Source organism: Artibeus jamaicensis, unplaced genomic scaffold, assembly GCF_021234435.1.
Source record: "Artibeus jamaicensis isolate MK-2021 breed Jamaican fruit bat unplaced genomic scaffold, CSHL_Jam_final contig_64, whole genome shotgun sequence".
Classification (NCBI taxonomy): Eukaryota; Metazoa; Chordata; class Mammalia; order Chiroptera; family Phyllostomidae; genus Artibeus; species Artibeus jamaicensis.
The window spans coordinates 12,845,423-12,872,672 of record NW_026521911.1 but is presented as its reverse complement, the minus strand read 5'-3'; the positions used below and the strand labels follow the sequence as shown (position 1 = coordinate 12,872,672).

Here is a 27,250-nt window from a genome sequence, read left to right as displayed (position 1 = left end):
TGATGGTTAACCTGAAAACTGAGTTTTAACCAAAGCTGCTTTTCAACATTGTCATAATATTGCTTTGAAGAGTCATACCACTGGTACTAGCCATTGCTTCTCTTCTTTGCTCTTGCTCTTTCTCACTTGCTAAATTATGGTTTTTGAGAAGCCATAATCTCAGTGTTTCATTCACCCTGAGATTCCAATGACTGCCAATATTCTTTCTGCTCTTCTCCAAGGCACTTGTTTTGAATCTTACTGGAAAAATCTAGACTGAAGCTAGGATCCCTGTGATTTTCTTGAAGTACTTTTGGATACTTTCTATTCTGTTCCTATTAGGTGTTTCCATATTAGTTCCTGTGTCTGAGCTTTTACTTCCTGTTCTATTGCTGCTTTCCTAAATTGGTTGGAGAGCTCCTCTGAGGGTTTCAGTACACCTGATGTTTTGACTGGTCTGCCTAAACTTCTCCAAGAGTCTGCATTCTTGATCTTTATATCCTTGTGCACGGGAACCTGACTCTCAGATTCTAACACCATAGTGTCATTACCAGACCAGTGCATCACAGGCCATACCCGTGTTGTTCAAGATTGCCAGAGGAGACAGGATTTACAAAGGTGAAATGCTTTTCACACTGTAAATGTTTTAATTCTTGATGCTTAAATGCTAACTGGTAGTGATTTAGTGGTGTTCATCAGACTGATGAACAAGGGCAGTTGAACAAGAGATTGCATCTTGCATAGAAAATTGTGTCTCTGCTTCCTCTTTAAAAGGAAAATCACTCTGCTTAACTCTAGTGAATAGAGGTAACCTTTCTGGTTCGAAATCACTGCTACCTGAAGAACTTGAGTCACTGCTACTGCCTTCAGACTCCGACAAGCTGCTGCCGCTGCTTTCACTCGGTCAGGAACACTTCCAACAGTCTTGGATGACAGGGTGTTCTCAGATTTTGTTTTACGTTTTCTGGAATTTAACTGATTATTAACACCCAACTTTTCCAGCTCCTGTTGTTTTCCGTGAATGACACTCTTCTCTAGTCTTCATTAGTTTCTTACCGTGAGGTTTCAGTGGTCATTTTCTTAGACGTGCAGCAATGTGTTTTTCTAGTTCTCTCAGTGTTTCAAAGTCCATTTCTCCAGCTCATCAGGGTTGGGATTACTCAGTGAAGGCTCTCTTGATTGTATTACAGGAACGACTCTCCCCAGTTTATCTCCAGGGAGTTTATTTATATCCACATTTAACTGCCTTTTCTCATCTTTGGGTTCATGGGTTTAGCTTTATCTTTATCCTCAGACTTCAGAACCAAGACCTGTTGCTTCCTCTTCTTTGGCTGATTGCTCTTGGACTTTTCCTTTCATTTCACTCACTTAAACTTTCTTCTTGGATTTTCATCTCTGTTATTAACCATTTTTTTCTTTCCCCTTTTAGATGTCTCATTCTTTATCTTATGGAAAAGTACTTGGGACAAAACTTGTGGTTATTTGATGCACAGCTTTAAGCTTAAACACCTGAAGCTTTTTAAGACCCTAGACTCATTCATCTCCAGACTCACCAGAAGACTTACCTTCCGAGGAAGCTTCACTACTGCTTTCTCTACGAAGGGATTTTGTGGTGTCTGTTTTGATGTAACAGACAGGCATATTCTGGGCAGGTTCATCTGGGGTCTTTGCAAAATGTATTTCAGAAACATCCTGGAGCATTCTTGCCAGTCACTACTTCATGATCTGAAGTATTTGTTGCGATTCATGAAGGTTAATCTGATATCTGCAGCAAATTCATGTGCATCCTTATATTCTTGGTTATCCATTTTTGTCTGACAGTTTCAAAATCCACTGGATTTTTCACGGTATGATAGTCACTGAAGTTATGGCATCCTACCGCATTAACATTAAAGGATTATCAAAGACCCATGAATATGAAAAGTGCTTCTTTGCAAGCACTTCTTTAAGAATCTCACTACAGTGCCCTAATTGTTCTGTTACTCTAACACTTTTCACAGAAACTTTATATTATTGCCAAGAATCTGGCAAAACATTCTTTAGCAGTTTCTTTTATAGGAGGTGTTTTTGCTGACTTTTTTTTCTGTACATGCTAGGGAACGTTTGCCCCCAGCGTTAACTACTGAAGCTGTAGGAGTTGAGGTTGCTTTCCTCTTCACACTCCTTGGAACCGGAGCCACTGGGAGGTGAAGGTGGGTAGAGTACCTTGTGCCAGATGTAAAGGAGAAATAGGTGTTTTAGGAATTACAAAGGGACTCACTTGCTGCTTAAATACTTTCCCCAGTGCTTTAGGACACTTTTTCTTTAACAGAGGAAACTGCTAACATTCTGCTGAGTGCCTTTCTTCAGTCTTTCCTTACCACCCAAAACTTGCTCTTCTTACGGCATCCGAAACAATTTCTGCCTAAACACCTCTAGTGCTCGTGTCAGAAGAAGAATGTCATCTCCAGGCTTGCTGTGGAAATCATCTGAGAACATTGCATTCTATACACTCTGAAGCCTGCACATAATACTTATGTTCCAAGAGCTTCTTAACTGGATGTAATCCACTGGGTTCTTTAACGTGGTAAATAATCAGACAACTTTAGTCTCACAGCAGCCACTGGCTGCCAAAAGGCCAGGAAAATATGTGTTTCCAGAAAGCCTTCAATACAACTTTTCGTAGACACTGCAGTTGATTTGTCAGTCACCTGTTTGTCTTAGTATTTATATACCCTGGTGGTGAAGGGTTAACAATGGCTGTGTGTCCACTCGGCAGAGACATTCTTAACTGCTTCAAATCCTGATACTCGAATGTCATCTACAAGTACATGTCCTTCGCCTACACAAGTACCGAAAGCTCTTTCATCACGTATGCCTTAATTTTGGATGACTTAAGTTACTGCAATCTTTCACTGTATTTCTTTCGGCCTTTCTAAAGCACAAGTCAGGGGCTAGCGGGGAAAGCCTGTAACCTCCCGTGTGAGAAGGATCTTGTCTGGCCGTGCCCTTCAGCTGGCATGAGGTGAAGTGGTGCAGGGAGGACTTCTCCACTGTCCGACAGGGCCCGCTCTCGCCCTCACGGTGGCTCAAATGAATACACATGTTTAAAAATTGGGGATTCACTTTGATTGGTTTTTGGAGATAGTGTGGATCATGACTTTATAAAGGCAATTTAAAAATAATTGTTATATCATAGAACTGTATCATAGAAAGCATATTCATTTTTAAATTTCTTGTTTCCTAGACTCACTAACTCTATTTAGTCAAATAAGGAGCAAGGAAAAAGGAAGAGGGAGAAGGTGACAGTGACATTTTTACTTTAGGTATCTGAGCAGACAGTGCAAAAGGCAATGCAGAAAGAGAAAATTTAAGGAGAAATTTAATGAGTTCTGCTTTAGGTATGTTGAGTTTGAAGTGCCTTTGGGACATCCAACTGGAGATGTTTGGCAGACAAATTAAAATATAGGTCCAGAGCTAAGGATGCACACAAATTAGTGCTGAAGATGTACCTTGAGAAACACATGCTAATAACTGGCTCATAAGAGATGTGTGTAGTTGAAGTGAATTCTCTCAAAAGACAGTGAGTTTCCTTTCACAGATGGTGTCAAAGCTGAAGTTCAGTGTCTACCTGTCTGTGGGTAAAGGGATTTTAAAATACCATAGTGAGCTTTGCTCAACCCTGTAGCACCCCTGTAACATCTAGACCCTAGATTGTGTGCCTGTTTCACCCAGCAGCATGCTCTCACACCTTCACCCAAGATGTGAGCCATATACTTGATTCATCCTTCCAGTAAATATGTCTATACTCAAGGACATCCTTTCATTCAATAACTACTCAACGAGCATAGATGAGGTTTCATGGGTATATAGTTGAAAAGGCATGGCCTACCCTAGGCCAGGAGGAGACAGATGCATAGACAGACGATTTCAACATATTTTATAAAAGTGAGAGTTACAGTGAAATGACAGCACTGTGGGGAAAGCACTTAAGACTTCCTGGGCGGAGTTACTAAATGATTCATGAAGAAATTGACAATCACGTGTTTAAAGGAAGAGCTGAAGTTTTCCAGGCAGATGAGGATAAGGAGGTAAGGGTTTAGGGACTAGCACATGCAATGCAAGGAAAACCGGGAAGCACCACACCCTGTAATAAAGGAGATCTAGAGGCCCCCACATAATCACATCCAGCAAGGCAGGGTTACAGCCCTGGTACAGGGAGACAGGTGGACAGCTGGGTGCACGAGTTCCTGCCTGCTCTCCAGGAGAAGGTATGGAGAGAGCCTGAGCACCAGGCTAGGGCCAGATGTAGAGACTGCAGTGGGCAGGGACATCTTGACCACTGGCAAATGACTGTAACTCTGGGTTTGGTGTTGGCTGCAACACAATGTCCACAAGGCCAGAAAAGTCCATTTAGAAGTCACCAGGGCAGGGAGTAGCTGAAAACACTCCCTGAACAGCAGAGGGACTAACAAAGAGGGAGGGAGGGAGGATCCAGAGGAAACCCCTAGACCTGAGCTCTTTTAACCAACACTCCCCACAAGAGGGCATGTAAGCCCCACCTCCCTGCACCGCTAGGGTCATCTTAAAGGAGTTCAGAGGGAGGAGAGAAAATCTAAAAGACCGAACATTTATCTGAAGGAGACCATGTTATCCCAAAGAGGCAATTCACAGCAACAGACAATGAACGCAGAATGACCCTTTATCCTTGCTGCCATCCCTCAGAAGGAATCGGGTCCTGAGGAAGACCAGGTCAATTTTAGGGCATTCAGAAGCTTTGTACATTTGAGTATATTTTGCAAATTGTGATGTCAAAAGTGATTACCGGTTAATGCCAAAATTATTTATGGTATTCGTTGAGTAGCAGTTTGTACTAAGACTAAGACCCCGGTTGGGTTTTAGTTTGCCTCAGTCAGTGACTGTTCTGTGCTTTCCCCATGACTGCAGCTGATAGAGAAAAGTCCTCTCTAGTTCAAAAAAATGAGAAAAAGCCAACTGTTTTTTTAAATTCCACTTACCTCTTTTTTCAGCCAGTCATTCTCCCAGATATGTTGGTAGTTGCCCTTATCAATGAACTTCACAGCATTCTAAAACAAAGTTTCTCTGTTAAGGAGTTGCCACAAAGCGATTCACAATTTTAGCAATGATGATACTCAACCAACTTATCTGATTGTTCATTTTAAGTTATGTTTTGCAAATACTTTTGAAACATACCTAAGAACTCGTGGTTCAGCTGTTTTTTCTCTGCTATCCTACTAGATTGTTTTTACCAATTTACTCTGCCCCACACAGGTGATTCAGAGAACTGGACAACAGCTGCCCAGGCAATTTGGCCTCTATCGTGATGGAGTCCAGCTGCCACGGTGAAATCAAATCAGTAAGTGATCTGATCCACAATTAAGATGGTTAAACGGTAGTGATCAAACATTCTTCAAGTTTATGGTCAAAAACATAACCCAATGTAACCCAAAAGTATGAAAAATTACATTACTACCTTTCTCATTGGAAAGATTCCTGCATGTCAGTAATAACAATATTTACAAAGTCAACAGGAAATAGTTTCAGGGTGGCAAGCTATAGCTAGACAGCCTGCTGCAGAAAAGGCATTTTAGATGAAGAAAACAGAAAAAGCCTTAGTCAGTAGGTTCATGAAATGTAAATTCATTTTTAATTACTTGGATATTTACAGTTTTACCCAACAGTACTTTATAGTGGATGACAGATCGTGTTTATCCGTAAAGTGCTTTTGTATGGATATCATGTTACGACTTCAGCAACCAACAGGCACAAGCAAAAGAAGAGAAGCTAGGAGAAATCTTCTAGTTCATAAACGTGGACAGGAATATGTTAAGGGTGGATGTATCTTTTAGAGTTGGAAGATTTGCAATGAAATTTTTTTCTTTAAACCATGCTAATTAAACTAAGAGTGGACTTGCATTCCCCAGGAACCAGGAACTCTTACATTCCAGCTACAACGGACACTTCTGAAGTTCCCTCAGACACACAATTTCATTTGGACAAAAGTAGGAAGACACTAATACCCAAAATTATTTGGCTAATGGCTTAATTTGCTAACAAAGGAGTAGTGGTTTTCAACTTTGACCACACATGAGAATGTTCTGAGCACTTTGAAAAATCCAGAAGCCCAGGCAATATCCCAGGCCGATTATGTGAGCGTCTCTCTGAGTGCGGCAGCAGGCCTCACCTGGGTTAAATTTCTCAGGTGATTCCAATATGCAGCCAAGGTTGTGCAACAATGGATGATAAGATATTAAAGTACATGCTAAAATAGCCAGATTAAATGAGGAAAATTTATTCCTGTGTGTGGGTGTTTGGTTATGGGGAGAGAAGAAAATGTACAGTGTAATGAGTAAGAGCTATGCTCTCAAGGGGACACCTTGGATCGAATCTTGATCCCGCCACTTGCTCTGGGCAAGTCACAGAATTGTTCCTTGCCTCTGTCTCCTCATTAGCAAGTCCCTCCTTTATACAATTGTTGAGAGATTTAAATGTAAAATGCTAGGAACAGCAAAACAGTCCTCATTATATACTGAGCATGTAAATTTAAAGCATAGTTGATCTACATATACATTTGAATCTTCTTCAGTCAGACCACTTAATTGTTGGTTTCACCATTTTCTCACATTTAGTCACAAAGTGGACCAATTGAGTGGGCAGACCAACCACTGGTCAGTTTTTCATAATCCTCTGTATCTGTGTAAATCAGTAAAGATCATACAATAGAATGATAACAATAAAAGAACAATGGAATCAATAGGGAAGCAACAAACAGTTGCAACTGAAATTCAATGAAGAACTTGAGAAAAGACCAGATATTTATGATTCTGAAGAAGGAATGTTCCAGATGAAAAGACAGTCCTAAAGGGGACCTTGCTGATTTTGGAGATATTTGGGGAACAAGGGAAGGACAGTGAAAAGAAAAGAATCAGATATTTTTGCCAAAGAAATTAAAAAACCTAAGATTAGAAACAATACCTTAAACATTTTGTATATCCTATTTTTTTTAAGCCCTAGCAATGTAAAGTATACTCTCTTAGGTTTGGATATGGAAAAAGGTATTTTTTAGATAAATTATATTCATTCTATAATTCATCCAAAACTGTATTTAATAATTTTAATAGGCATTGTTATTATACCTAAAAATAAATGAATAATAATTTACTGAGCTCATGTTTCTTATGAAGCATTGTGCTACTTAAATCATCTCATTCAATCCTCATGATTCTTTAAAGGTAAATATTATTATTGTCCCCCTTTTATAGATTTAAAAACCAAAGCCCAGAAAAGTCAAGTAACAAATTTAGTTTATACACCCAATAAGTGGTAAAACTGTAATTTAAATTAGAACTCCCAACTTAAGACCCCAAGTTTTTAACTATTAAAATATACCACAAGAAAAAAATAAGGGGAATTTTTTTTTAATAAAAAAATTGAAATATACCTCTGTGGCCCATTCCTTCTTTTGGTCCAGTTGCAACAAAGTTTCTCTGATTATTTTCTTTCTAGCATCTTCCAGAGTAATTTTATACTGTTCTTTAAAAAGGAAATTAGAAGCTGTAACAATGCTGATCCTGGGTAAAAGTATGATGTTAGTAAATTTTATCTTCCATGCTCTTCACCTCTCCTTTCCTACACATTTTTACCCTGAACTTGCAGGGTACATTTTTACTGAAACATCTAGTACCTTGAACTAGCAGAAATGCCCCAATAACTTCCTCACACCTTAATGTGAATCAGTTTATGATGACATCTCTCCCAAGAATATCTGTACTTTGAAAGGAATGTCTCTCCAAAGGCAGAGTTTGTAGTCTGCCCTTCATATCACACAACGTCTGATTCCACAACAGAAACATAAAGCAGTTTTGATCACATGCTAGAGTAGCATCCTGTACCTCTGACTTCATCGAACTAAATTCCCACTATTCTTGGCTTGCATTTCCTGGGGCAGGAAGCACAACATGAGGAGAGAGAACAGCAGAAGGGCTATTTCAGAAAAGCTGTAGCCTTGGTTCTGAGGCTCAGAGGAAGAAAGAAGACAGAGATGAAGAAGTGCAGCTTCTCTGTCCTCTCTGGGTTTCCTTAGGTCACAGATGTTAGAATTGAGAGTGCAAAGGATCATAACATTTTAGACCTTGATAGTTGCTTAGAGATTATGTAACCAACACCCCTCCCGATGTAAGGAAACTGAGAAGCAGTGACGTTAAGGGCTGCTTTACAGAGTGGAGAGAAGTAGCACTGGAAAAATCAGTCCAGCGTGCTCATTGTTTCATACAGTAAATCATTACCAAGCTTTTTTGATGTGTGGGACACTATTTAAGGCACAGATAGAACTGGCAGAGAAGAGACAAACCACCGCCTCTCTGACATGTACATTCTAGTGGGAAGCCAGACCATAAATAGGTAAATCAGTGTTTCAGGTGGAGGTGTGTGTGCTGAAGAAAAACTAACATTCTCTACTTTAGATAGGGTGACAAGAGACAGCTCTTTTGAGGGGGTAACATTTGAGCAAACATTGAATAAAGTGAGCAAGTCAATGACGTGCAACAGGAAGGAACTGGACTACTCCAAATCCAAGAACAATCAAAGTTAGTTTTGTTTTAGGATAACATCTACGGTATATTTATAGTGCCTGAAGGATACATATTTGGAAGTCAGAAAGTATTTTTCCATACAAATGACGTTGACAATTATAGTTGCTGGATTTCTGGACTGGCCCACAGAGACCCGTTTGGTTTACTCTGTAACCAGACAATAGTATTGTACAATACCAGTGGTGGTTTGGAACCCAGCTGCCATTTAGGGCATTGTTTCAAGGGAAAATTTTCTCCACAGAGGAGTCAGCCAAAGCAGAACTCTCGTGTCTACAACTATAGCGGAGATCTGCAGGTCTGGTCTTTCAATAGCTTGAGGCCAGACTCTGGGGAGGTGGCCAAGGAGCTAGGCACGAGTTATTCAGCCGTCATCTGTACCTCATCTGTTACTGGCATAACTGCTTCTCCTGATAGATGAAAACTCAGAAAGCATATTGTAAAATCTTCTCTTTCATATCTTTCTTTTTTTATTGTATTTTTTCCATTATCTTTTATCCCCCTTATACTCCCTCTCCTCTGCAATCACCACACTGTTGTCCATTACACGAGTCCTTTTCCTTTTTGCTCAGTCCCTCCATCCCCTAACCTCCCCTCCAAGAGCTGTCAGCGTGTTCTCCATCTATGCATCTGTTTTCCTTGTAAGTTCAGTTTGTTCATTAGATTCCACATATGAATGAAATCATATGATATTTGTCTTCCTCTGACTGGTTTAATTCACTTAGCATACTGTTCTCCAGATCCATCCATACTGTCACGAAGGGTACAATTTTCTTCTTTTTTATAGCTGGTATGTATTGTGTAAATGTCCCATAGTGGTTTTATGTACTCATCTACTGATGGACTCTTGGGCTGCTTCCGTAGCTTGGTCATTTTAAATAACACTGCAATGAACATAGGGGTGCCTATGCTGTTTCAAATTAGTGTTTCTGGTTTCTTCAGATAAATTCCCAGAAGTGGAATTGCTGGGTCATAAAGCAGTTCCATTTTTAACTTTTTGAAGTAACTCCATACTGCTTTCCACAGTGGCTGCACCAATCTGTGTTCTCACCAACAGGGCAAAAGGGTTCTCCCTTCTCCACATCCTCACTAGCATTTGTTGTTTGTTGATTTATTGATGATGGCCATTCTGACAGGTGTGAGGTGCTAATTGTGGTTTTAATTTGCATTTCTCTGACAATTAGTGATGTGGAACATCTTTCCATGTCTATTGGCCATCATATGTTTTCTTTGGAGAAGTGTGTCTGTTCAGGTCCTTTGCCCATTTTTTAATTGGATAAATCATTTTAATATGGTTTTTCTGGTGTTGAGTTTTGTAAGTTCTTTATAGATTTTGAATATTTACCCTTATTAGATGTATCGGTAAACACATTCTTCCATTCAGTAGGTTGTCTTTTTATTTTGATGAAGGTTTCCTTTGCAGAGCAAAAGCTTTTTAGTTTGAAATAGTCCCATTTCTTTTATTTTTTTTTTTGTTTCCCTTGCCTGAGGGGATACAGTAAATAAAATATTGCTATGAGCAATATCCAAGGTTTTTCTGCCTATCTTGGATAGGGTTTTCTGTTTTCATCTTGGAATTTTATGGTTTCAGGCCTGACATTTAAATCTTTAATCAATTTTGAATTTATTCTTGTGTGTGGCATAAGAAGGTGGTCTAGTTTCATTTTTCTGCATGTATCTATGTGTCCAATTTTCCCAATACCACTTATTGAATGAACTATCTTCAGCCCATTGTGTGTGCTTGCTTCCTCTGTTAAATACTAACTGGCTATAAAGGTGTGAGTTTATTACTGGGGTCTCTATTCTGTTCCATTGATCTATGTATCTGTTTCTATGCCAGTACCAGGCTATTTTTATTACTATGGACTTATAGTATAGTTTGATATTGGGTAGTGTGATTCCTCCAACTTTGTTCTTCCCAAAGATTGCTGTTGCTATTTGGGGCCTTTTGAGGTTCCATATAAATCTTCGAAATATTTGTTTTAGTTTTGCGAAATACATCATTGGTATCTTGGTACGAATTACACTGAATCTATAGATTGCTTTGGGTGGCATGGGCATTTTAATGATGTTAATTCTTCCGATCCATGAACACACGATGTGATTCCATATCTTTCTATTACTGCACTTCCTGGGATAGAACAGATATTGAAAATGCTTTGAAGAAAATTAAATTTGGCAAATTTCAAGTGTTTGTCAGGCAGTAATCTGAGGCTTCAGCACAGGGTAGCCACAGCGCATGATAGCAACTTTCAGTGGCAACTTTGGTGAGAAAGAGGAGGAGGAGTAAAAATGAATAAGGGGAGAGCTCCCCAGGTTGTGGAGTGGCCAGAAAGGGGTCAGGATGGTCAGTTCCTGTCTCTAGTGGAGTCAAAACAAGAGGGTCTGACAGAGGCAGTGATTTATAAACAAGAGAGTTCATGAGGTCCTGGGGAATAGTCTAACTTGACATCTGGAGAATAAGAAAACAGAATTCTTCATTATTCCAGCTACATATGCCCATCTTCACAACCTCTATTATTCTTACTCATTTGAAGTCATTGCTTGAATATATCAAACATTCCAATCTCATTTCTGATAGAATTTCTTTTTTGATTCAGGATGTAGCCCACTAGACTAATGCTGGGTATTATTTGAAACTTCTACCCCCCCAAACACAAAAATCAGTCTAAGAGTTGCAGTGCATCAGGAGGTTAGCCGTAATAAATTTTACATTCTTAGCATCTAACAGAACCCATAAAACATGGAACTTGATAGCATGAAATATTGATTCTTGCTGTAAATCATAAAAAATAGATGACCAAATATGTTCTCACTAAAGTTGTAGCTCTCTCACTTGCCATTTTCATACTGAAAAAGCAATAGTGACATCCAACTCTGTTTCAAATTCCATAAAAAATTGCATGAACTGTTTTCCTTCTGAAAAGCAGAGTAACCAGCACAAGGGAGGATGTGAAGATCTCATTGTTATCCTTTGTGATTCAGATGATGTTTCAGGTAACAACTATTAACTATTCATTTGTGAATACAGCCAGAGAAACTGAGAGTCTATAAAAGCCTCCTTCTCATAAAAGCCTGAGACACTGCAAGTGGGAGCTTGGGAGATTATGACCTTGTGCCTTTAGACTCTTGGCTGCTTAGATGCCCAGTTAAGTGTGGTACTTCTCAGAAACTGACCGAAAAACAGCCCTGGCTGAGGCTTGCTTTGCATTGTTCCCCTTTTTCTATTGTATCTGGCTGCGCTTTGGTTTACTCCTCCACAGCTTTCTGGGAGTTTGCTGTCTACTCTTCACATGCTTCTGGTGTCATGCAGCTTCATTGTGCTGATCCTCTCCTGGGGCGGTGGCCTCCCTTCAGCCCCGTCTGGAGAAAACTGAGCAAGGGCAGGTGGCAGTAGTTGCCATGTAGCAATTTCCCAGGCACAGTGTCTATTAGAGAGCCATCCCTACCTCACTGAATCATGGAGCTGGGAGGACTATGGAAGCTTATTGGTTTGGTGTTACGTACACATGGGTTCAAATTGCCTTTCTACTACTTACTAAGCTTATGAGTTTGGTTAAAGCAATTAGCTTCTCTGGACCTCTTGTTTCCTCATCTTTAAATGCACACTGATACCTAATTCAAAGGGACTGGTAAGGGTTAGGTAAGGTGTAGAAAACAGGTGCTGGAAATGTGGGTTCTCTTGGAGATCACCGAGGGACTCTTATTTTACAGAGGAGGAAGTTGGCATTCAAAGAAGTAATGTTATTTTTGGTACGTGGACCTGAACCTGAGTCTTTTAACTCACTGCCAGTGCACAAAGAGCTTCTATGGGTCCCTGTCCTGTGCACCTGGTAAAGGACAAAAAGTAAAAGTGATCCGTGACTCTAATATCTAATGATTTGTAATAACCCCACCCTTTTTCTATTCCTGGGCCTAATCTAAGGTTTCCTTTCCCTTTATTAAGAGAATGAACATGTCCTAGATGATCTCAGTGACCAGTTTCCTATGTCTAATATCCTAACATCACCTTCTGGCTAAAGCGTGGAAAGGGACGAAAAGCTCTCACTTGACTGACAGTCCCCCAAGCGAATGTTTCCCTTTCTGGTCCTTGCTGGCGTTTAAGGTTGATTCCTCCTCTCGTGGGGCATTGCTGTCATTTTTCAGAGGACCACCTCCCCCATTGCTAGTTACATTTGACCTGCATTTCCTTCCTGCAGGGATGTACTGTCTTTGGAGGTTGACTAACGACCAGTCTTCTGGCCTCTGGCTGTTAATCTCCTCCTCCCTCCCACACATACAGGCTTATAAAAGCCCAGAGAGCTCCCCTGCTCCTTCCACCTTGAGGACTCAGTGCAAAGCTGGCCACCTATGAATCAGGAAGTGGGTTCTCTCACCAGACACTGAATCTGCTGGCACCTTGACCTAAACTTCTCAGCCTCCAGAACCGTGAGAGATAAATTTCGGTTTTTTATGCCACCTAATCTATGATTCTTTGTTATAGCAGCCCACGTGGACTAAGACGCAGGCCTAGGCCAGGGCAGCAGCTGCCTCTTCTTGGCTCTGCTCTCAGAACTATTAGCGAGTCAGCCACATGCCCCATGGATTTCCCAGGGATGAAAATAGATCTGAATATCCCCTAAACTGGAGGGGACACATATCCAACAATCTGAGGAAATTCCCTGAAAAGTTTCCATCTTTTTTAAAAACAATTTTTTTTTTTAGAGAGATGGGGAGGGAGGGAGAGAAACATCAGTGTGTGGTCGGCTCTTGTGTGCCTCCAACTAGAGACTTGGCCTGCAATCCAGGCACGTGCCCTGACTGGGAATCGAAATGGCAACACTTTTTGGTTTGCAGGCGAGCACTCAATCCACTGAGCCACACCAACCAAGGCAAAACTTTCTATTTTGATTTGAGGCAAAGGAAGAATTACCCTTCACCTGTCCCATTGGGGGACAGTGCAGAACTTATAGCATATCGTGAGTTCTTTGAAAAAACTATCCCCTAATTTCTGATAATCTTTTCTTGCCCTCTCCAACTTCTTTTATAGACCGGAATTCAGTGGTTGAAAGTGTGGAACCATTTTTCCGTCTCATCATATTGCAAGTTTGCTCCGTGGTCTCTCACTTTACCTTGGAATGTGGTGTCCATTACATAGCCACCCCAGTTTCAAGTGAGGCTGAAGAAGTTTCATTTTAACATCCTGTTTCACTTTCAGAAACCCTCTTTTTTCTAAAATATTTGATCCTCACAAGTGAAGCAATTTAACTAACATGAACCCCACAAACACGGGTTTGGGAGAAGATTTCCAGAGAAATCATGGGAGAATGGGGGGCGTGGCAGAAGAAGAGGGGAGGCTGGTAGTAAGGCCGCACACAAATCGATTTAGGAGTCCCCCTCGTAATCACTGTGTCCAATTTGTGGCCCCTGAAGTGCTTTAACACTTCAGGGAAGAGGTGCTGCTGCATGGGTGGGAGAAATGAATGGCAAAAAGGGTACGCCCATCACATCCATTTTCCCACGATACCAAAGCAGGGCTATAAACTGAGGCACAACCAGTAAGTACAATAGTTCAATGTATAAATGTCACTACCACCACCCCGAAGTTGGATATGACAGCATGAAAACTTTTAGCTGAAACAAATCATCCAAATGTCTGACCCAGATAATGGGGTTGAGGGTGGGACTGGGTTGGAGGTGGGGAAAGTGGGAGAAAATGGGGACACCTGCAACCGTGTCAATAATAAAAATAGAGTTAAAAAAAGATCATGAGTTGAGTTTACTTGAGAAGATCACTCTTTCTACTTTAAAAATATAAAATAAAGAAACTGGACCCCAGCTGGTGTGGCCCAGTGGATTGAGTGCCAGCCTGTGAACCACAGGATAGCAGGTTCGATTCCTAGTCAGGACACATGCCTGGGTTGCAGGCCAGGTCCCCAGTAGGGGGCGCATGAGAGGCAACCACACGTTGGTGTTTCTCTCCCTCTCTTTCTCCCTCCCTTCCCCTCTCTCTAAAAATAAATAAACAAAATCTTTGAAAAAAACCTGGGTAAAATTTTAAAATATTTTAAACATTCCAGAAAAATAACTATTTTAAAAGTATGGTACTGGTGCACAAATACATAGACAGATCAATGGAACAGCATAGAAGTATTTAAAGATATTCAAATACAAATGGGAAATTAAGTAGACAAAGTCAGCACCTCAGATCAGTAGGGTAGAAATGGATGACTTGACAAATGGTGCTGGGACAATGGAAAACCATCTGGCAGAAAATAAAATTGGTTTCCTACCTCAAAAAAATCATAAATTTAATTATAAGACTACAAAATTTTCTCATACATACATCCCACAAATTAAAGACTAATGACCAATGGGAAAGACATTTGCAGCTTCTATCACTGTTAAAGAGCTAATTTCCTGAAAATGCGAAGCGCTCCACAACACAGTAGAAAAGTGGGTGAAGGGGGCAAAACAGCCGGTTCACAGAAAAGAAAATTGAAATGGTCCTTGAACTTAGGAGAAGATACTCACTGGTGCTTATAAGAGAAATATAAATCAAAGCTACAGCGGGATACAGTTTTCTCCTTTCAAGACTGACAAAGAACAAAGAGTTGGGTAATGTCCCCTGTTGTTGACGATCTGGGGAAAAAGGCATCCCCAGGCCCGTCAGGAATAAACTGAGTACAACCTGTTTGGAGGGACAGACCTATCAAAACAAAAATAACTGGGCTGCTTGGGCCAGCCATTTCTCCTTAGAGATACACATAAATGAAACTGCACGAATACAAGCATAGTCATCAGTGTAAAATAACATGTGTATTATAAGGATACTCATTGCAGCGTTATTTGTAATAGTCAAAGACACTGAATGACCTAAATGCTTATGAGTAGGGGACTGGTTAAAAAATTATAGTACAACCAAACACAGTGGCCACTGGGAGAATGAGGGAAGTACTAATACGAAGTGCTGTCCATATTGTCATGCAAAAAATCGCCTGTGTGGCATGCCGTTTGTTTACACAGCTGTAATCTTTCTGAAAGGCTACATAAGAAACTGGTCATCGTGGTTTTATCTAGAGAGAGGACGGAGTGGCTGGGGAGCAGGCAGGAGGAGGAGGAAGGTGTCACGCTCTCACTCGGTACTTTTCTTTTGGGGATAAGAACAATTTTCGAAAAAGTGTGATTCCAAGCCCACACTAATTTGGGGCCCAATTTATACTACCATTATAGTGCAGAGACCCCTAGCTGAGAAACTCACGTAAACATTGGTCTAGAAGTGGGGTGTCCGGACAGGCCGTCAGCCTGGGACGATGGGAACGACCTCACAGGACCCCCTGCAGTGCGGGGCACCATCACCCACTGGGCTCAGCACTGCCATCCACCCACGGTGTCCCTGCAAGCCGGATCGCTTCTGTTCGCTCTGTCCCATGATTTTCCTGACTCTGGGTCTCCGGGGTTCCTTTAAGCCACTGTGCTAGTCACAGTGACAGACAGGGGACCTCATGGTTCCCAGAACTAGTCCTGGTAAGCTTCACCACACCTCATGTCATCTGCTCCATACCTTCTCCACTTCCCCTCCTGTGTTCACTCTCCAGTCTTTTCTGACTAGAACTTAGCATTTACCTGAGGTTGCTTTAGCTTGCCTCAGGTGGGCTGCCTTTCTAACATAACACGGGCCCAGGACCCTCCTGCCTCAGCAAACTTACCTCAGACCCAGGTGTGGGAGCACACAGACACCACCCACTGAATGAAACTTCCTCCTTGACAACAGTTTCTCCACCCACCTCCCCTTCCTTTACTTCCCCTGCCCGGTTTCGTAGGTGGTCCTGGGATAGTTTCTCCGTTTCCTCTCCCCACCTCTGCCCTTGGGCTCAAACTGTTCGCGCTGACCCAGCAGAGAGGAACAAATGATTCAGGGATACCCATTTTTTTTTTCTTCCATCAAATGTCTGCCTTCTCAAGGGTGTTTTACTGAACTTGAGCTAGCTTTGTTGCAACTGACCTGACATTTTCTCTGCGTTCTCTTTAACTTTATTGATGTCATTTTGCAAGGAGATAATGAGTTTAGCATGTTGTTTACTCCCTACGTTCTTGTACTCTTCCCAATATTCCTTCTCACTGAGTTTCTCAAGAAATAGTTTCTCAGCATTACTTATTTGCAAGCGCATATCTGTTGAAAGAAAATCAAAACACCATGTCATTTCTACCATCCTTGTAATCATTATGTGTTGCAGTCTGCTTTTATGGAGTTAGGCTCTGATATTACAATGCTGTTATCTCATAAATCCAATTTTATATCTACAATTGAAGGAAATAGAAACTATCCAAACTATTTAACTAAACCTCGTGATTCAAACTCTAAGTAAAATTAAAATTCTAGTTCTAAAGTAGATGTGTGGTTTGGGGCTGTGAATGAGAGTTGTAACAGACAATTAAGCTATATGCCTAGGAACCCACAGGTTTAAATTGTGACAACTTATAAGGATCCTATCTTATGTCACATATACATTTTATTATGTCACATATACATTTTATTAGTAAATTGTCATTTTTCTGGCCATTACACCCCTGGGCAGTGATTTCACTTTATGTGAGTCCATAGTCCTCGGTGACCCCTCCTATAAATAAGTTGTGTGAGCCTTTCATCTAAAGTTCATCTGTGTGGAACAACAGTCACACCACATGTTTTCCCCACCCTCACTTGTATGACTTCAGGGTGAAAGATAAGTTTCCTAGTTAAACATGTACAAATATTACCCAATCTGAACCATATAAGCTCTCAGTTTGCCCTGGAAGCCCTGAGAATCGTGATATGCTACTCAATCACTAGGCTGCATGTTATGGGAAAGGAAGCATTACAGAGAGCCGGTACAATGAATTTAGTGTCCGTTTGGCTTACTGCCACACACATCTTGTCTGAGAGCTCCGTGACCGCGATGCCACATCTTACTCAGCTCCGCAAATCCAGCACTTAGCAAGAGTCTGGCCCTTAGTTGGTCCTAGAAAATGCCTATGGGATGTCTGAAGAGTTCCAATCAGGCCAGAGAGATGTTCTTCAGTCTGATGCCCCAAAAGGACTCCAGACATGTCTTTTGCCAAAGATGTAAGTAAGATGATATTTTTAAATCCTTTAATAAATGGCACTTGTTGCTGTCATTAAACAACTAGTGCTCCTATAGCCCAGATGGCCAGCTGTCCTCTTATTTGAGCAGACCGTTGCTGCCTCGGCCCGGTGCCGTGGTCAGCTTTGGGGGGCCGTGCTGGTTGCCATCATCGAAGACGTTGAAAGAGAGATGGACGTCGTGGCTGTTGTTCTACTTTTCCACAGGCCCTCTTCACTTCCAGTCTCGAGTAACATGCTTTTCCTACTCCCCGTCAAATATACAGTGGGGTGCAAGTAGGTTTACAGTAGTTTGTATGGAAGATGATACTGTAATTAATAAATAATAACCCAAGAATAAAACTCTGTTTCACATGCTCGAAACTGTGAACCTACTCTCACCCCACCCTGTACGTGGCCAGTTACAGGGGTCCCGTCCCCGGACCACAGGGATCGGCCCAGGTGCGAGCACGTGTCCCAAGCTAGGCACATGCTCAGAGTCCTTCCATGGAAATACTTTTATTGAAACTGGTAGAAAACATGTCTCTCTGGCCTCCGTTTTGAGGTTATAAGGATGTAAGATCAGAGATGTCTACAGTTAGTATTCCAGCCTCATGGGGACAACAGCCTGAGAAAAAGGAGCCAACTTTCCGGGAGAGGACAGAGAGAGGGGAGGGATGAAGGAGACGGGGAGGATGAAGGAAGGGGAGGGAGAGGAGAGAGATGGGCGTGGGGGCGGGGGGGGGGGGGAGAAAAGCTGGGACCTGACAGCTTGTGAGGCTCTGGGTCACCCTGCGTTTTCTGCTTGGTTATGTAAAAAAAATTACCTTCCTCTTTATGCTTAAGCTAGTTTGGATTAGATTTTATCCTTGTAACTGAAAGAGTCGTAACAAGTTGGAAGAAAGAGGTTACATCAGTCTCTCTCAGACCTTACTGTGCATGGGAATCCCCTAGGATCTTGTCAAATGCAGATGCTGCTTCAGCAGGTCTGGATGGGATGAGACTCTGTCTTGAAACCAGCGGCCACCTGATGGGAGGGCTGCCGTCCACCAACCAGGGCCAGCCGCAAGTGACCACCTGCTACATAACACAACTGCCTGAGGAATCCTTCTCAGTCTGTTCTCTCCCTTCCCCTCTCTTCCTCAGCATCTGTGGGCGGCTTTCTTCCTTGGACCACGTGCGTGCCCAGGCCTGTTTTGCTGTGCTCCACTCTGGTATGACATATGCGCCTTGAACTGAGTCCAAACCACAGACGGGCACACCTCAACTCACTGGCCCATTCCCATGTGAGGTAGTTCACTGAGCACATCTGAGTAGTATCTGTTTTGGTCTCACTCCCATCTCAAGGGATTTATTAAAATATTCCTTCCAAACCTAAGCAAAACTTTCCCAGAAAGGAACCCACACAATACAGTATCTACCATCTCATTACATCACTGTTGCCCATAAAGAGACCTGGGTAGGTAGGTGGAGGTTTATGGGAACAATTTTGGAGACCCTGAAAAATGAAGTTTGCTGAGTAATGTTTGGTGTTGGTAACTGTTTCATTCAAAACAACAAGTTATCTATGAATGGAATGCCTGCTCTGTGCAAAGTGCTTGGATATGCAGGCTCTGAAACATTGGAGAAAATCAGGAAACTCTCGTCCCTTGTTTTGCCTCCCAGCTTCAAGTACTGCTTCCTGATAGCACTCAAGTCTCTCTGCCAGGTTTTCCAGCTTCCTAGCAGACATGGTGTTTATAGGGGTTCTGGCAAAAGTGGTTTTAGGAATCTTGGCAGGATGTCTGAGATAAAGGAATAGGATTTAAAAAAAATGTAAGTGTCAAAACTGTGTGTGTGACTTACCTGCAGGATCCTGGTGTTTCCCAAACCCATGGCAACAGTATGTTCTGGGTCCTTCATAGTCAGCACTTCACATCATTTCTATCCCTGTCCTCCAAACTGCCTTTTCCCAACTCGAATCCTTCTTTCCTCATCTAAATGGGGGTGGGAGGAGGAGCTTAGCTCCATGGAGATATAGGGCTGGGGGAGCGTCACGGTTATACTCAGTCATTCCTAAGTCTGAACTGACACTGAAGCCAATGAAACCACCAAACAAGAGAATCTCCCCAAATAAACTACAAATCCCCACTGCCAGGAGTTCAGAGTATCTAACAGGATGTTGTCCAGTGTGTGACAGTCACATGGCTTCCATTTGTTTTTGATCACTGTCCTTACTCCTCCTCCTCACACTTGATTTCAGCGTCTCTGCTGCTTTATTCTCCCTCCTGTTCATTCACCTACATGTGTTTCTGTTTGTGGTCATCTGTATGTTCACAGCACTTTTAACATATTAGGAAACAGGCACTAATGCATTCGAGAAATAACTTGATTCATATTTATGATAGTTTTCTAAGTGCTTAAATCACCTTTTAAGTTTTGTTCCTGGTCTCTCTCGAACTGCCACTTCTCCTTCATTGCTGTTTCCACGTCCTCTCTTGATACGACTTTTGACTTTTCTGACTTCTCTTCGCTTAGTTCCTTGAGTAGGTTCCGGATGTGCCAAATCTGTTCATCCTTTAAGCGTCGATTCTGTCATGAAAATCAGAAGCTGTTAACTACATCTGCTCAAGTGTTTATGCTGATTTTCCTCAAAACACAGGCACACACTGAGGCTTGCAAAGTCAGAAGGAAATATTTAATGAAATGAGTTATATAATAATACCTCTGAAAGTTTATGGAACATGGGATACAAAACAAAATTAAACCCAGCAACATGGTAACTATCGGATAGCAAGTTACATTTAAAAAATTGTGTTACTAATCTACCAGTCTCTCACCCCATAACAGAATCAATGAACACTAAAATCAGCCCTTGGAGTTCCCTTTCTCTGCTTAGCACCACCTTCTTCAGCACTCAGCCGGCATTCAGTCAGCATCTGTGGGGCCGAGTGGTCGTCTGTGCACTAGGGATAGATATGTGAGCAAAGCAGACAAAAAGTGCTGGTTTTGTGGCATTTACATTATTCTTTGCTTTTTTTTTTTACAAATGACCCTAGTTCTCGTATTTTAGGGTGATGGCTACTCACCAAAATATGGACTGGGTTTCCTCCATGGCTATATCCTCTGTGTTCCAAGCTTCTTATATTTCATCAACTTCGAGCTTACGCTTGCCCTTGCTATCTCATTATGTATATGCAGAGATATTTTAGTATGTGTGAACTTAATACATTTTTCCTTGTAATTTTCCTAGGATCTCTTAGAGTTCTAATACTTCCCTGGTGTCTTTCTTTCAACTTTTTAATACCTAATAACATGTATATACTTAAATATTTCAATATATTTTTAAAAATTACTATTTGCCTTACTATTTGCCTTAAACTATTTGCCTATAGTTTAACATGCTCTTTATTGTAACTTTCAACACTATATTTTATTTCAGCTATTCATGTCTTTTATCCTCTTAATTTACTTAGATACTTTGAGAGTATTTTGTTCTCTCAGAATTGATTCTTTAGGCCAGTGCTTCTCAAGCTTTACTGTGTATGCCAGGCACTGGGGGACCTTGCCAACACGCAGATTCTGATTCAGTAAACTTGGCACATTTCTGACAAGTTCCAGGTAATGCCAAGCTTGCTGGCCCATCAGCCACACTTTGGATAGAAGGGTTCTTTCAGGTAACCTAAAGAACTTATGATGTATTGATAGTATTAGAGCCTACTAAAACTCCATTCTTTATTACATAACCCAACAAACTTTAAACTCGAGGACTGAAAAACTTGATTTCTTAAAAATGTTTGGCAAAATAAGCATTGGTTTAATAAACTAGGATTTAATGTTACTTTAATGCTCTTTAAGTTATTCCATAAGATGTGTGATCTGATTGTCATTTCAGTGCATTAGAATTTTAATTTAAAACTTTGACAAACTGAGCAAAAGGAATAGGCGATAAAATTTATGATGCTCAGTATTGATAATAGCCCCCCCCAAAAGAATTTGGATGGATAGGCTTTTAGTAATTTCAAAAATTGCGAACAAGGGTTAAAAGGTATGATATTCAAAATTTAGTGGTTTAATTTCTCTGATATTTTGTTCACAATATTCTAAACATCATAATTCTGTCTTTGAAGAATTTTTAATACTAAGGGATTCATAATATGCTAAATCTGAAAACTGAATCTCCTTCTAAACTACTCTTTAAAATCTTATTGGGAGTGACATAAGCAGAAATATTTGAATAAAAACCTCCCAAAATCCTCTCCTTCGTAAAAGCAATTAGAAAACTGTCAAAATTGTCAAAATTGACTTTTCAGAAATTAAAGGCTTGTAATAACTTCTAGAGAATGTTTATTCAAGCAGAAGAGTTGAATGTGGGTAAGGACAGTGAGCTTGGTGGCATTTCACTTTGCTCTCAAAACCAGGAGCCTTACAGTCATGGTGAGAACCAGCAGCCTAGCAGCCTGGGTTTCTCCCTGGGTCAGGGAGAAAAGCGGTGGGGAGCAGACTCTTCCAAAGCACGATCCCCAATTTACCATCATTATTTGATGTATCCGGTAGTTCCCTGGGAAATCCCATCAGCAAACCTTGTCTTTATTTGACCTAACTCAGAGCTTGTGTGAATAGCCCTCTTCCCAGATTGAAGTTGGTCAAAAACAATCACAGGCAATTGTTAAACATTATAGCTCCCTGTGGTGGTATAACAGTTGGGATAAACAACAAACTGACAAGAAAAAAAAAAAAAACTTTAAAGGAAAGCTGGAGAGGAGATGTCCATAGGGAGCTTTGATATATTCTCAGGAATTTAAAAGGTCACATGCATGTATAAGGCTGTGAGCATACTGAGAGCTGGGTGGGTGCTTAGGAAAGACCTAAGAAGGCCCTAAGCACTCACCTCTGGCTGACCTTGAGGTTCTGCAGAAGCAAGAAGCAAAGGTGAAGGTGAAGTAAGTTGACTGGCTGAGGGTCGAAGTTGTGGCCCAGCAAGCACATAGAGGCCTGCAGCGAAGGTTGGGAAATGTATTGTTTAGAGACATTAAAAAAATTTCTGTCTAATCAGTAACTGACCACTAAGCTAAGCAAACAAAGACTTTAGTGGCCACACATAACAAAAAACATAGGTTTCACAGAATTGGTTCAGAAAAGTCGCTAAGTAAACAAACAACAACTGCAATCAGTAGCAACAACAAACTCTGGGGAGAGAAGAGAATCTAATCTTCAGAGTTGTCACATTATAGTATTCAAAAATGTCTGACTTTCAAGAACAGAAAAATTATGAGGAATGCAAAAAAGCCCCAAGAAAGAATGGTCCATGCATATTCTTATTGGGAATTTTGCTATACACAAGGAAAAAGGCAGTCAATAGAAACTGTCCTTGAGAAAGCCCAGACATTGGGCTTTCTAGGCAAAGACTTTAAATCAGCTACCTAAAATATATTCAAAGAGTTAAAGGAAGCCACACCTAAAGAACTATAGGGAAGTATGAAAATAATTTCTCTCTAAATAGAAAATAGCAATAAAGAGAAAGAAATTATTTAAAAAAAAAAGAAATTCTTGATCTAAAAAGTACAGTAATTGAAATGAGAACTTTAGTAGTGGGTTTTAACACAGATTCATGCAGGCAGAATATCATTCAGCCCTAAAAAGGAATGAACTACTGTGTTAGAGATTAAAGTTATGTCCACCCTGGAAATTTATATGTTGAAGCCCTCATCCCCAATGTGATGCTATTTGGCTGTGGGGCCTTTGGGAAGGAATTGGGTGTAGATGAGGTCATCATGACAGAGCCCCACGATGAGATTATTGCCTTTATAAGAAGAGGAAGTTTAGAGCCTTCTGCCATTTCGCTGCTCTAGGGCGGAGGTGGGGGAGAGGAAGGGAAAACAACCTTGATCTAAGTCTTATAATTTATATAAAAATTAACTCAAATGGACCATGATTTAAGTGAAAAAGGTAAAACTATAAACATGTTAGGATGAAACATAAGATAAAATTTGGGGAATGTAGGGCTAGTCAAAAAATTAGTATTTATTTATTTGCTTACTTTTATGGCCATTCTGACAGATGTGAGGTGGTATCTCATTGTGGTTTTATTTTTATTTTTTAATATATATAATTTTATTACAAAATTCATTGTGCTTTTAATTTGCACTTCTCTGATGATTAGTAACATTGAACATATTTTCTATGACTATTGGCTATTCTATGTCCTCTTTGGAGAAGTGTCTTTCAGGCCCTTTGCCCATTTTTTAATTGGATGGGGGTTTTTTTTTGGTGTTGAGTTTTATAAGTTTTTATAAATTTTGTATATTAATTCCTTATCAGATGTATTGGTGAATATGTTCTCCCATTTTGTGGGTTGTCTTTTTATTTTGTCGAAGGTTTCCTTTGCTGGGCAAAAACTTTTTAGTTTGATGTAGTTCCTTTTGTTTATTTTTTCTATTGTTTCCCTTGCCTGGGGACATATGTGAGATAAAATATTCTTATGAGCAATGTCTGAGATTTTACTGCCCATGTCTTCTTCTAGGGTTTTTATGGTTTTAGGTCTAATATTTGTCTTTGATCCATTTTGAATTTATTCTTGTGTGTGGCATAACAAAGTGATCTAGTTTCATTTTTCTGCAAGTTATTTGTCCAATTTTCCCAGCAACATTTATCGAATAAACTATCTTTAGCCCACTGTATATGCTTGCTTCCTCTGTTGAATATTAATTGGCTATAAAGTGTGGGTTTATTTCTGGGCTCTCTATTCTGTTCCATTGATCTATGTGTCTGTTTTTAATGCCAGTACCATGCTGTTTTGATTACTATGGCCTTATAGTATAGGTTGATATTAAGTAGCATGATTCCTCTAACTTTGTTGTTCTTTCTCAGGATCGCTGTTGCTATATGGGGCCTTTATATGTGGTTTCATATAAATCTTTGAAATATTTTTTGTACTCCTGTGAAATACATCATTGGTATCTTGATAGGAATTGTGTTGAATCTATAGCTTGCTTTGGGTAGCGTGGACATTTTAATGATGTTAATTAGTCCTATCCATGTACACAGTATGGGCTTCCAATTATTTGTATCTTCTTCAATTTCTTTCTTTAGTGTCTTACAGTTTTCTAAATACAGAGCTTTTACATCCTTGGTTAGATTTATTTGTAGGTATTTTATTCTTTTTGAAGCAATTGTGAATGAGATTGTTTTCTTAATTTCCCTTTGTTAGTTCTATTTTTGCCATATAAAAATGTAACTGATTTCTGGATATTAATTTTGTATCCTGTTACTTTGCTGAATTCATTTATATTAGTTCTAATATTTTCTTGTTAGAATCTTTTGGATTCTCTATGTACAGCATCACATTATCTGCAAATAATAAGTTTTACTTCTTCCTTTCCACTTTGGATGCCTTTTATGTCTTCTTCTTGTTTGATTGCTGTGGCTAGGATTTCTAGTACTATGTTGAATAAGAGAGGTGAAAGCGAACATCCCTGTCTTGTTCTTGATCTTATGAGAAATGCTTGTAGTCTTTATCTATTGAGTATGATGCTGGCAGTGTGTTTGTCATAAATGACATTTATTGTGTTTAGGTATGTTCCCTCTATTCCCACTTTGCTGAGGTTTTATCATGAATGGGTGCTAGATTTTTATCAAATGCTTTTTTTGCATGTATTGATATGATCATGTGATTATTATCCTTCATCTTCTTTATATTGCATATCGAATTTATTGATTTGTAGATATTGTACCAACCTTGCATTCCTGGAATAAATCCCACTTGATCATATTGTATGATCTTTGTAATGTATCTCTGAATCCAGTTTGCTAATATCGTTTTGAGGATTTCAGCATCTATGTTCATCAGAGATAATGGTGTATAATTTTCTTCCTTTGTAATGTCTTTGTGTGGTTTTGGAATGAAAATAATGCTGGTCTCACAAAATGAGACTGGGAGTATTCCCTCTTCTTGAATTTTTTGTAAAAGTTTGAGAAAGATAGGTATTAATTCTTCTTTGAATGTTTGGTAAAATTCACTCATAAAGCCATCTGGTCCAGGACTTCTGTTTGTTGGAAGTTTTTTAATTACTGCTTCAATTTTATTGGTTATAATCTATCAATATTAGCAGCTGAAAATTAAACCATTTATTACTCTTCAAGTAATTCTCAAATATTCCATTTTCTTGAATGAAACAGATTTATGTTTTGTTTTCTTACAAATAAATTGGATTACTCAGCTTGACATAAGTTATTTAAAATGAGATATTTGTAGAAACTTGAATCATAGCAATGAAAATATTCCTTGCTAAACTACTGCCCTGCTAATCCTTTTACCAAATGTGGGCTTTTCTACTTATTTTTGTAGAAGTAGAAAATTATCAAGTATGCTCTCATTACTAAGTAAATCTTACCTGATTTTAGTTGTGTTAGTTAATTTTAGTAAGGCAACAACAACCTCTAAATTAAATGTCATATCAAAAATATTTGCCATGATCTATAGGCAAAACATTTACAAAGATACTGATAATATAAAAATCACTACATACAATTCATAGAGAAATATATAATAAAGAAAACTTTCTTTCCTCACACAGCACAATACTTCTCAAAGTGAATGCAATTGTTACATTAAATTAAACCAATAACTATATTTTCAAACATGCTATTTTTATTTGTAAATTAAAACAGTGTCACATGTCCTAAAAATGTAATTGTATGTTGTAGAAACATTATTATACCCTATTTGCCATTATACATAAATTTAACATCTATATTAAACTTCCCAAATTCCATACAAATTTCAAATGGAAGGGAAATGTTTCTGACATGTTACAAAATTCATTGTGTCTGAAAAATTTATTTTGAGCTACAGACTGAAATAAAATTTAGTTAGATAGATCCACTAATGTACTAAAATATGTTTATATTACAAAGTGACATTAATTGTTGTTTGAGGTAAAAATAATGATTACATTATAAAACAGAAGAAAGGAATTTCAGTAAATAAGCTTCAAAAAAGGGATTAGTTTTGTTTTGTTATAAGGCATTTTATGAGCTTTTACCCTTTTAATTTTATGACTCATAAGAACAAGAACAGAATTTGCCAGAATAGTACACAGATTTCCCATCTATTCACCCAGCTTTCCCCAGTAATAACATTTAATATAGTACATTGTCAAAACCAGGAAATTGACATTGGTACAGTGTTTTTAACTAAACTAGAGATGCTATTTGTTTTCACCAGTTTTTATATGCACTAAAATTTGTGTGTGTAGAATTATGAAATTTCATCATATGTACACATGAGAATGATCACCGTGGAGATGGCATTTGAAGCTGTGGGGTTCAGTAAGGTGACCCAGAGAGAGGTTAGACTGAAAGAGAAGGTTTGGGATCAGAACATCAGTCCAGGAAAAAAACACTAATAGAAAACATGAAGAATTGATCAGAGAACTGGGAGGAAAATTAAGGGAGAGTGATGTGGTAGAACCCAAAGGACAAAGAGCTTCAAGGTGACAGGCATGATGGCTGAAGGGACGCGGGGTAAAGTTAGAACTACCTAAAGCATCCATTGGACCTGGCTAAACCGGTCCTTAGTAACTGTTGCTAGAGCAGCAGTGGTGGAACTGTAGGAGTGAAA

At 39.7% G+C, this 27,250-nt stretch overlaps 1 protein-coding gene and 1 pseudogene across 1 annotated transcript in view; both read right to left on the bottom strand.

Moving 5' to 3' along the window:
* Positions 1-27,250, bottom strand: part of CCDC83 (coiled-coil domain containing 83) — a 48,785-nt gene that overhangs the window by 13,798 nt on the left and 7,737 nt on the right. Inside the window, exons 3-6 of the mRNA XM_037167644.2 lie at positions 20,058-20,220; positions 16,552-16,719; positions 7,421-7,512; positions 4,977-5,045 (exon numbers count right to left, since the gene is read on the bottom strand). Of these exons, the coding sequence (XP_037023539.2) occupies positions 4,977-5,045; positions 7,421-7,512; positions 16,552-16,719; positions 20,058-20,220 (492 nt within the window). The remainder of the gene's footprint in view (positions 1-4,976; positions 5,046-7,420; positions 7,513-16,551; positions 16,720-20,057; positions 20,221-27,250) is intronic.
* On the bottom strand, positions 26-2,743 carry LOC119065541 (bromodomain testis-specific protein-like; annotated as a pseudogene).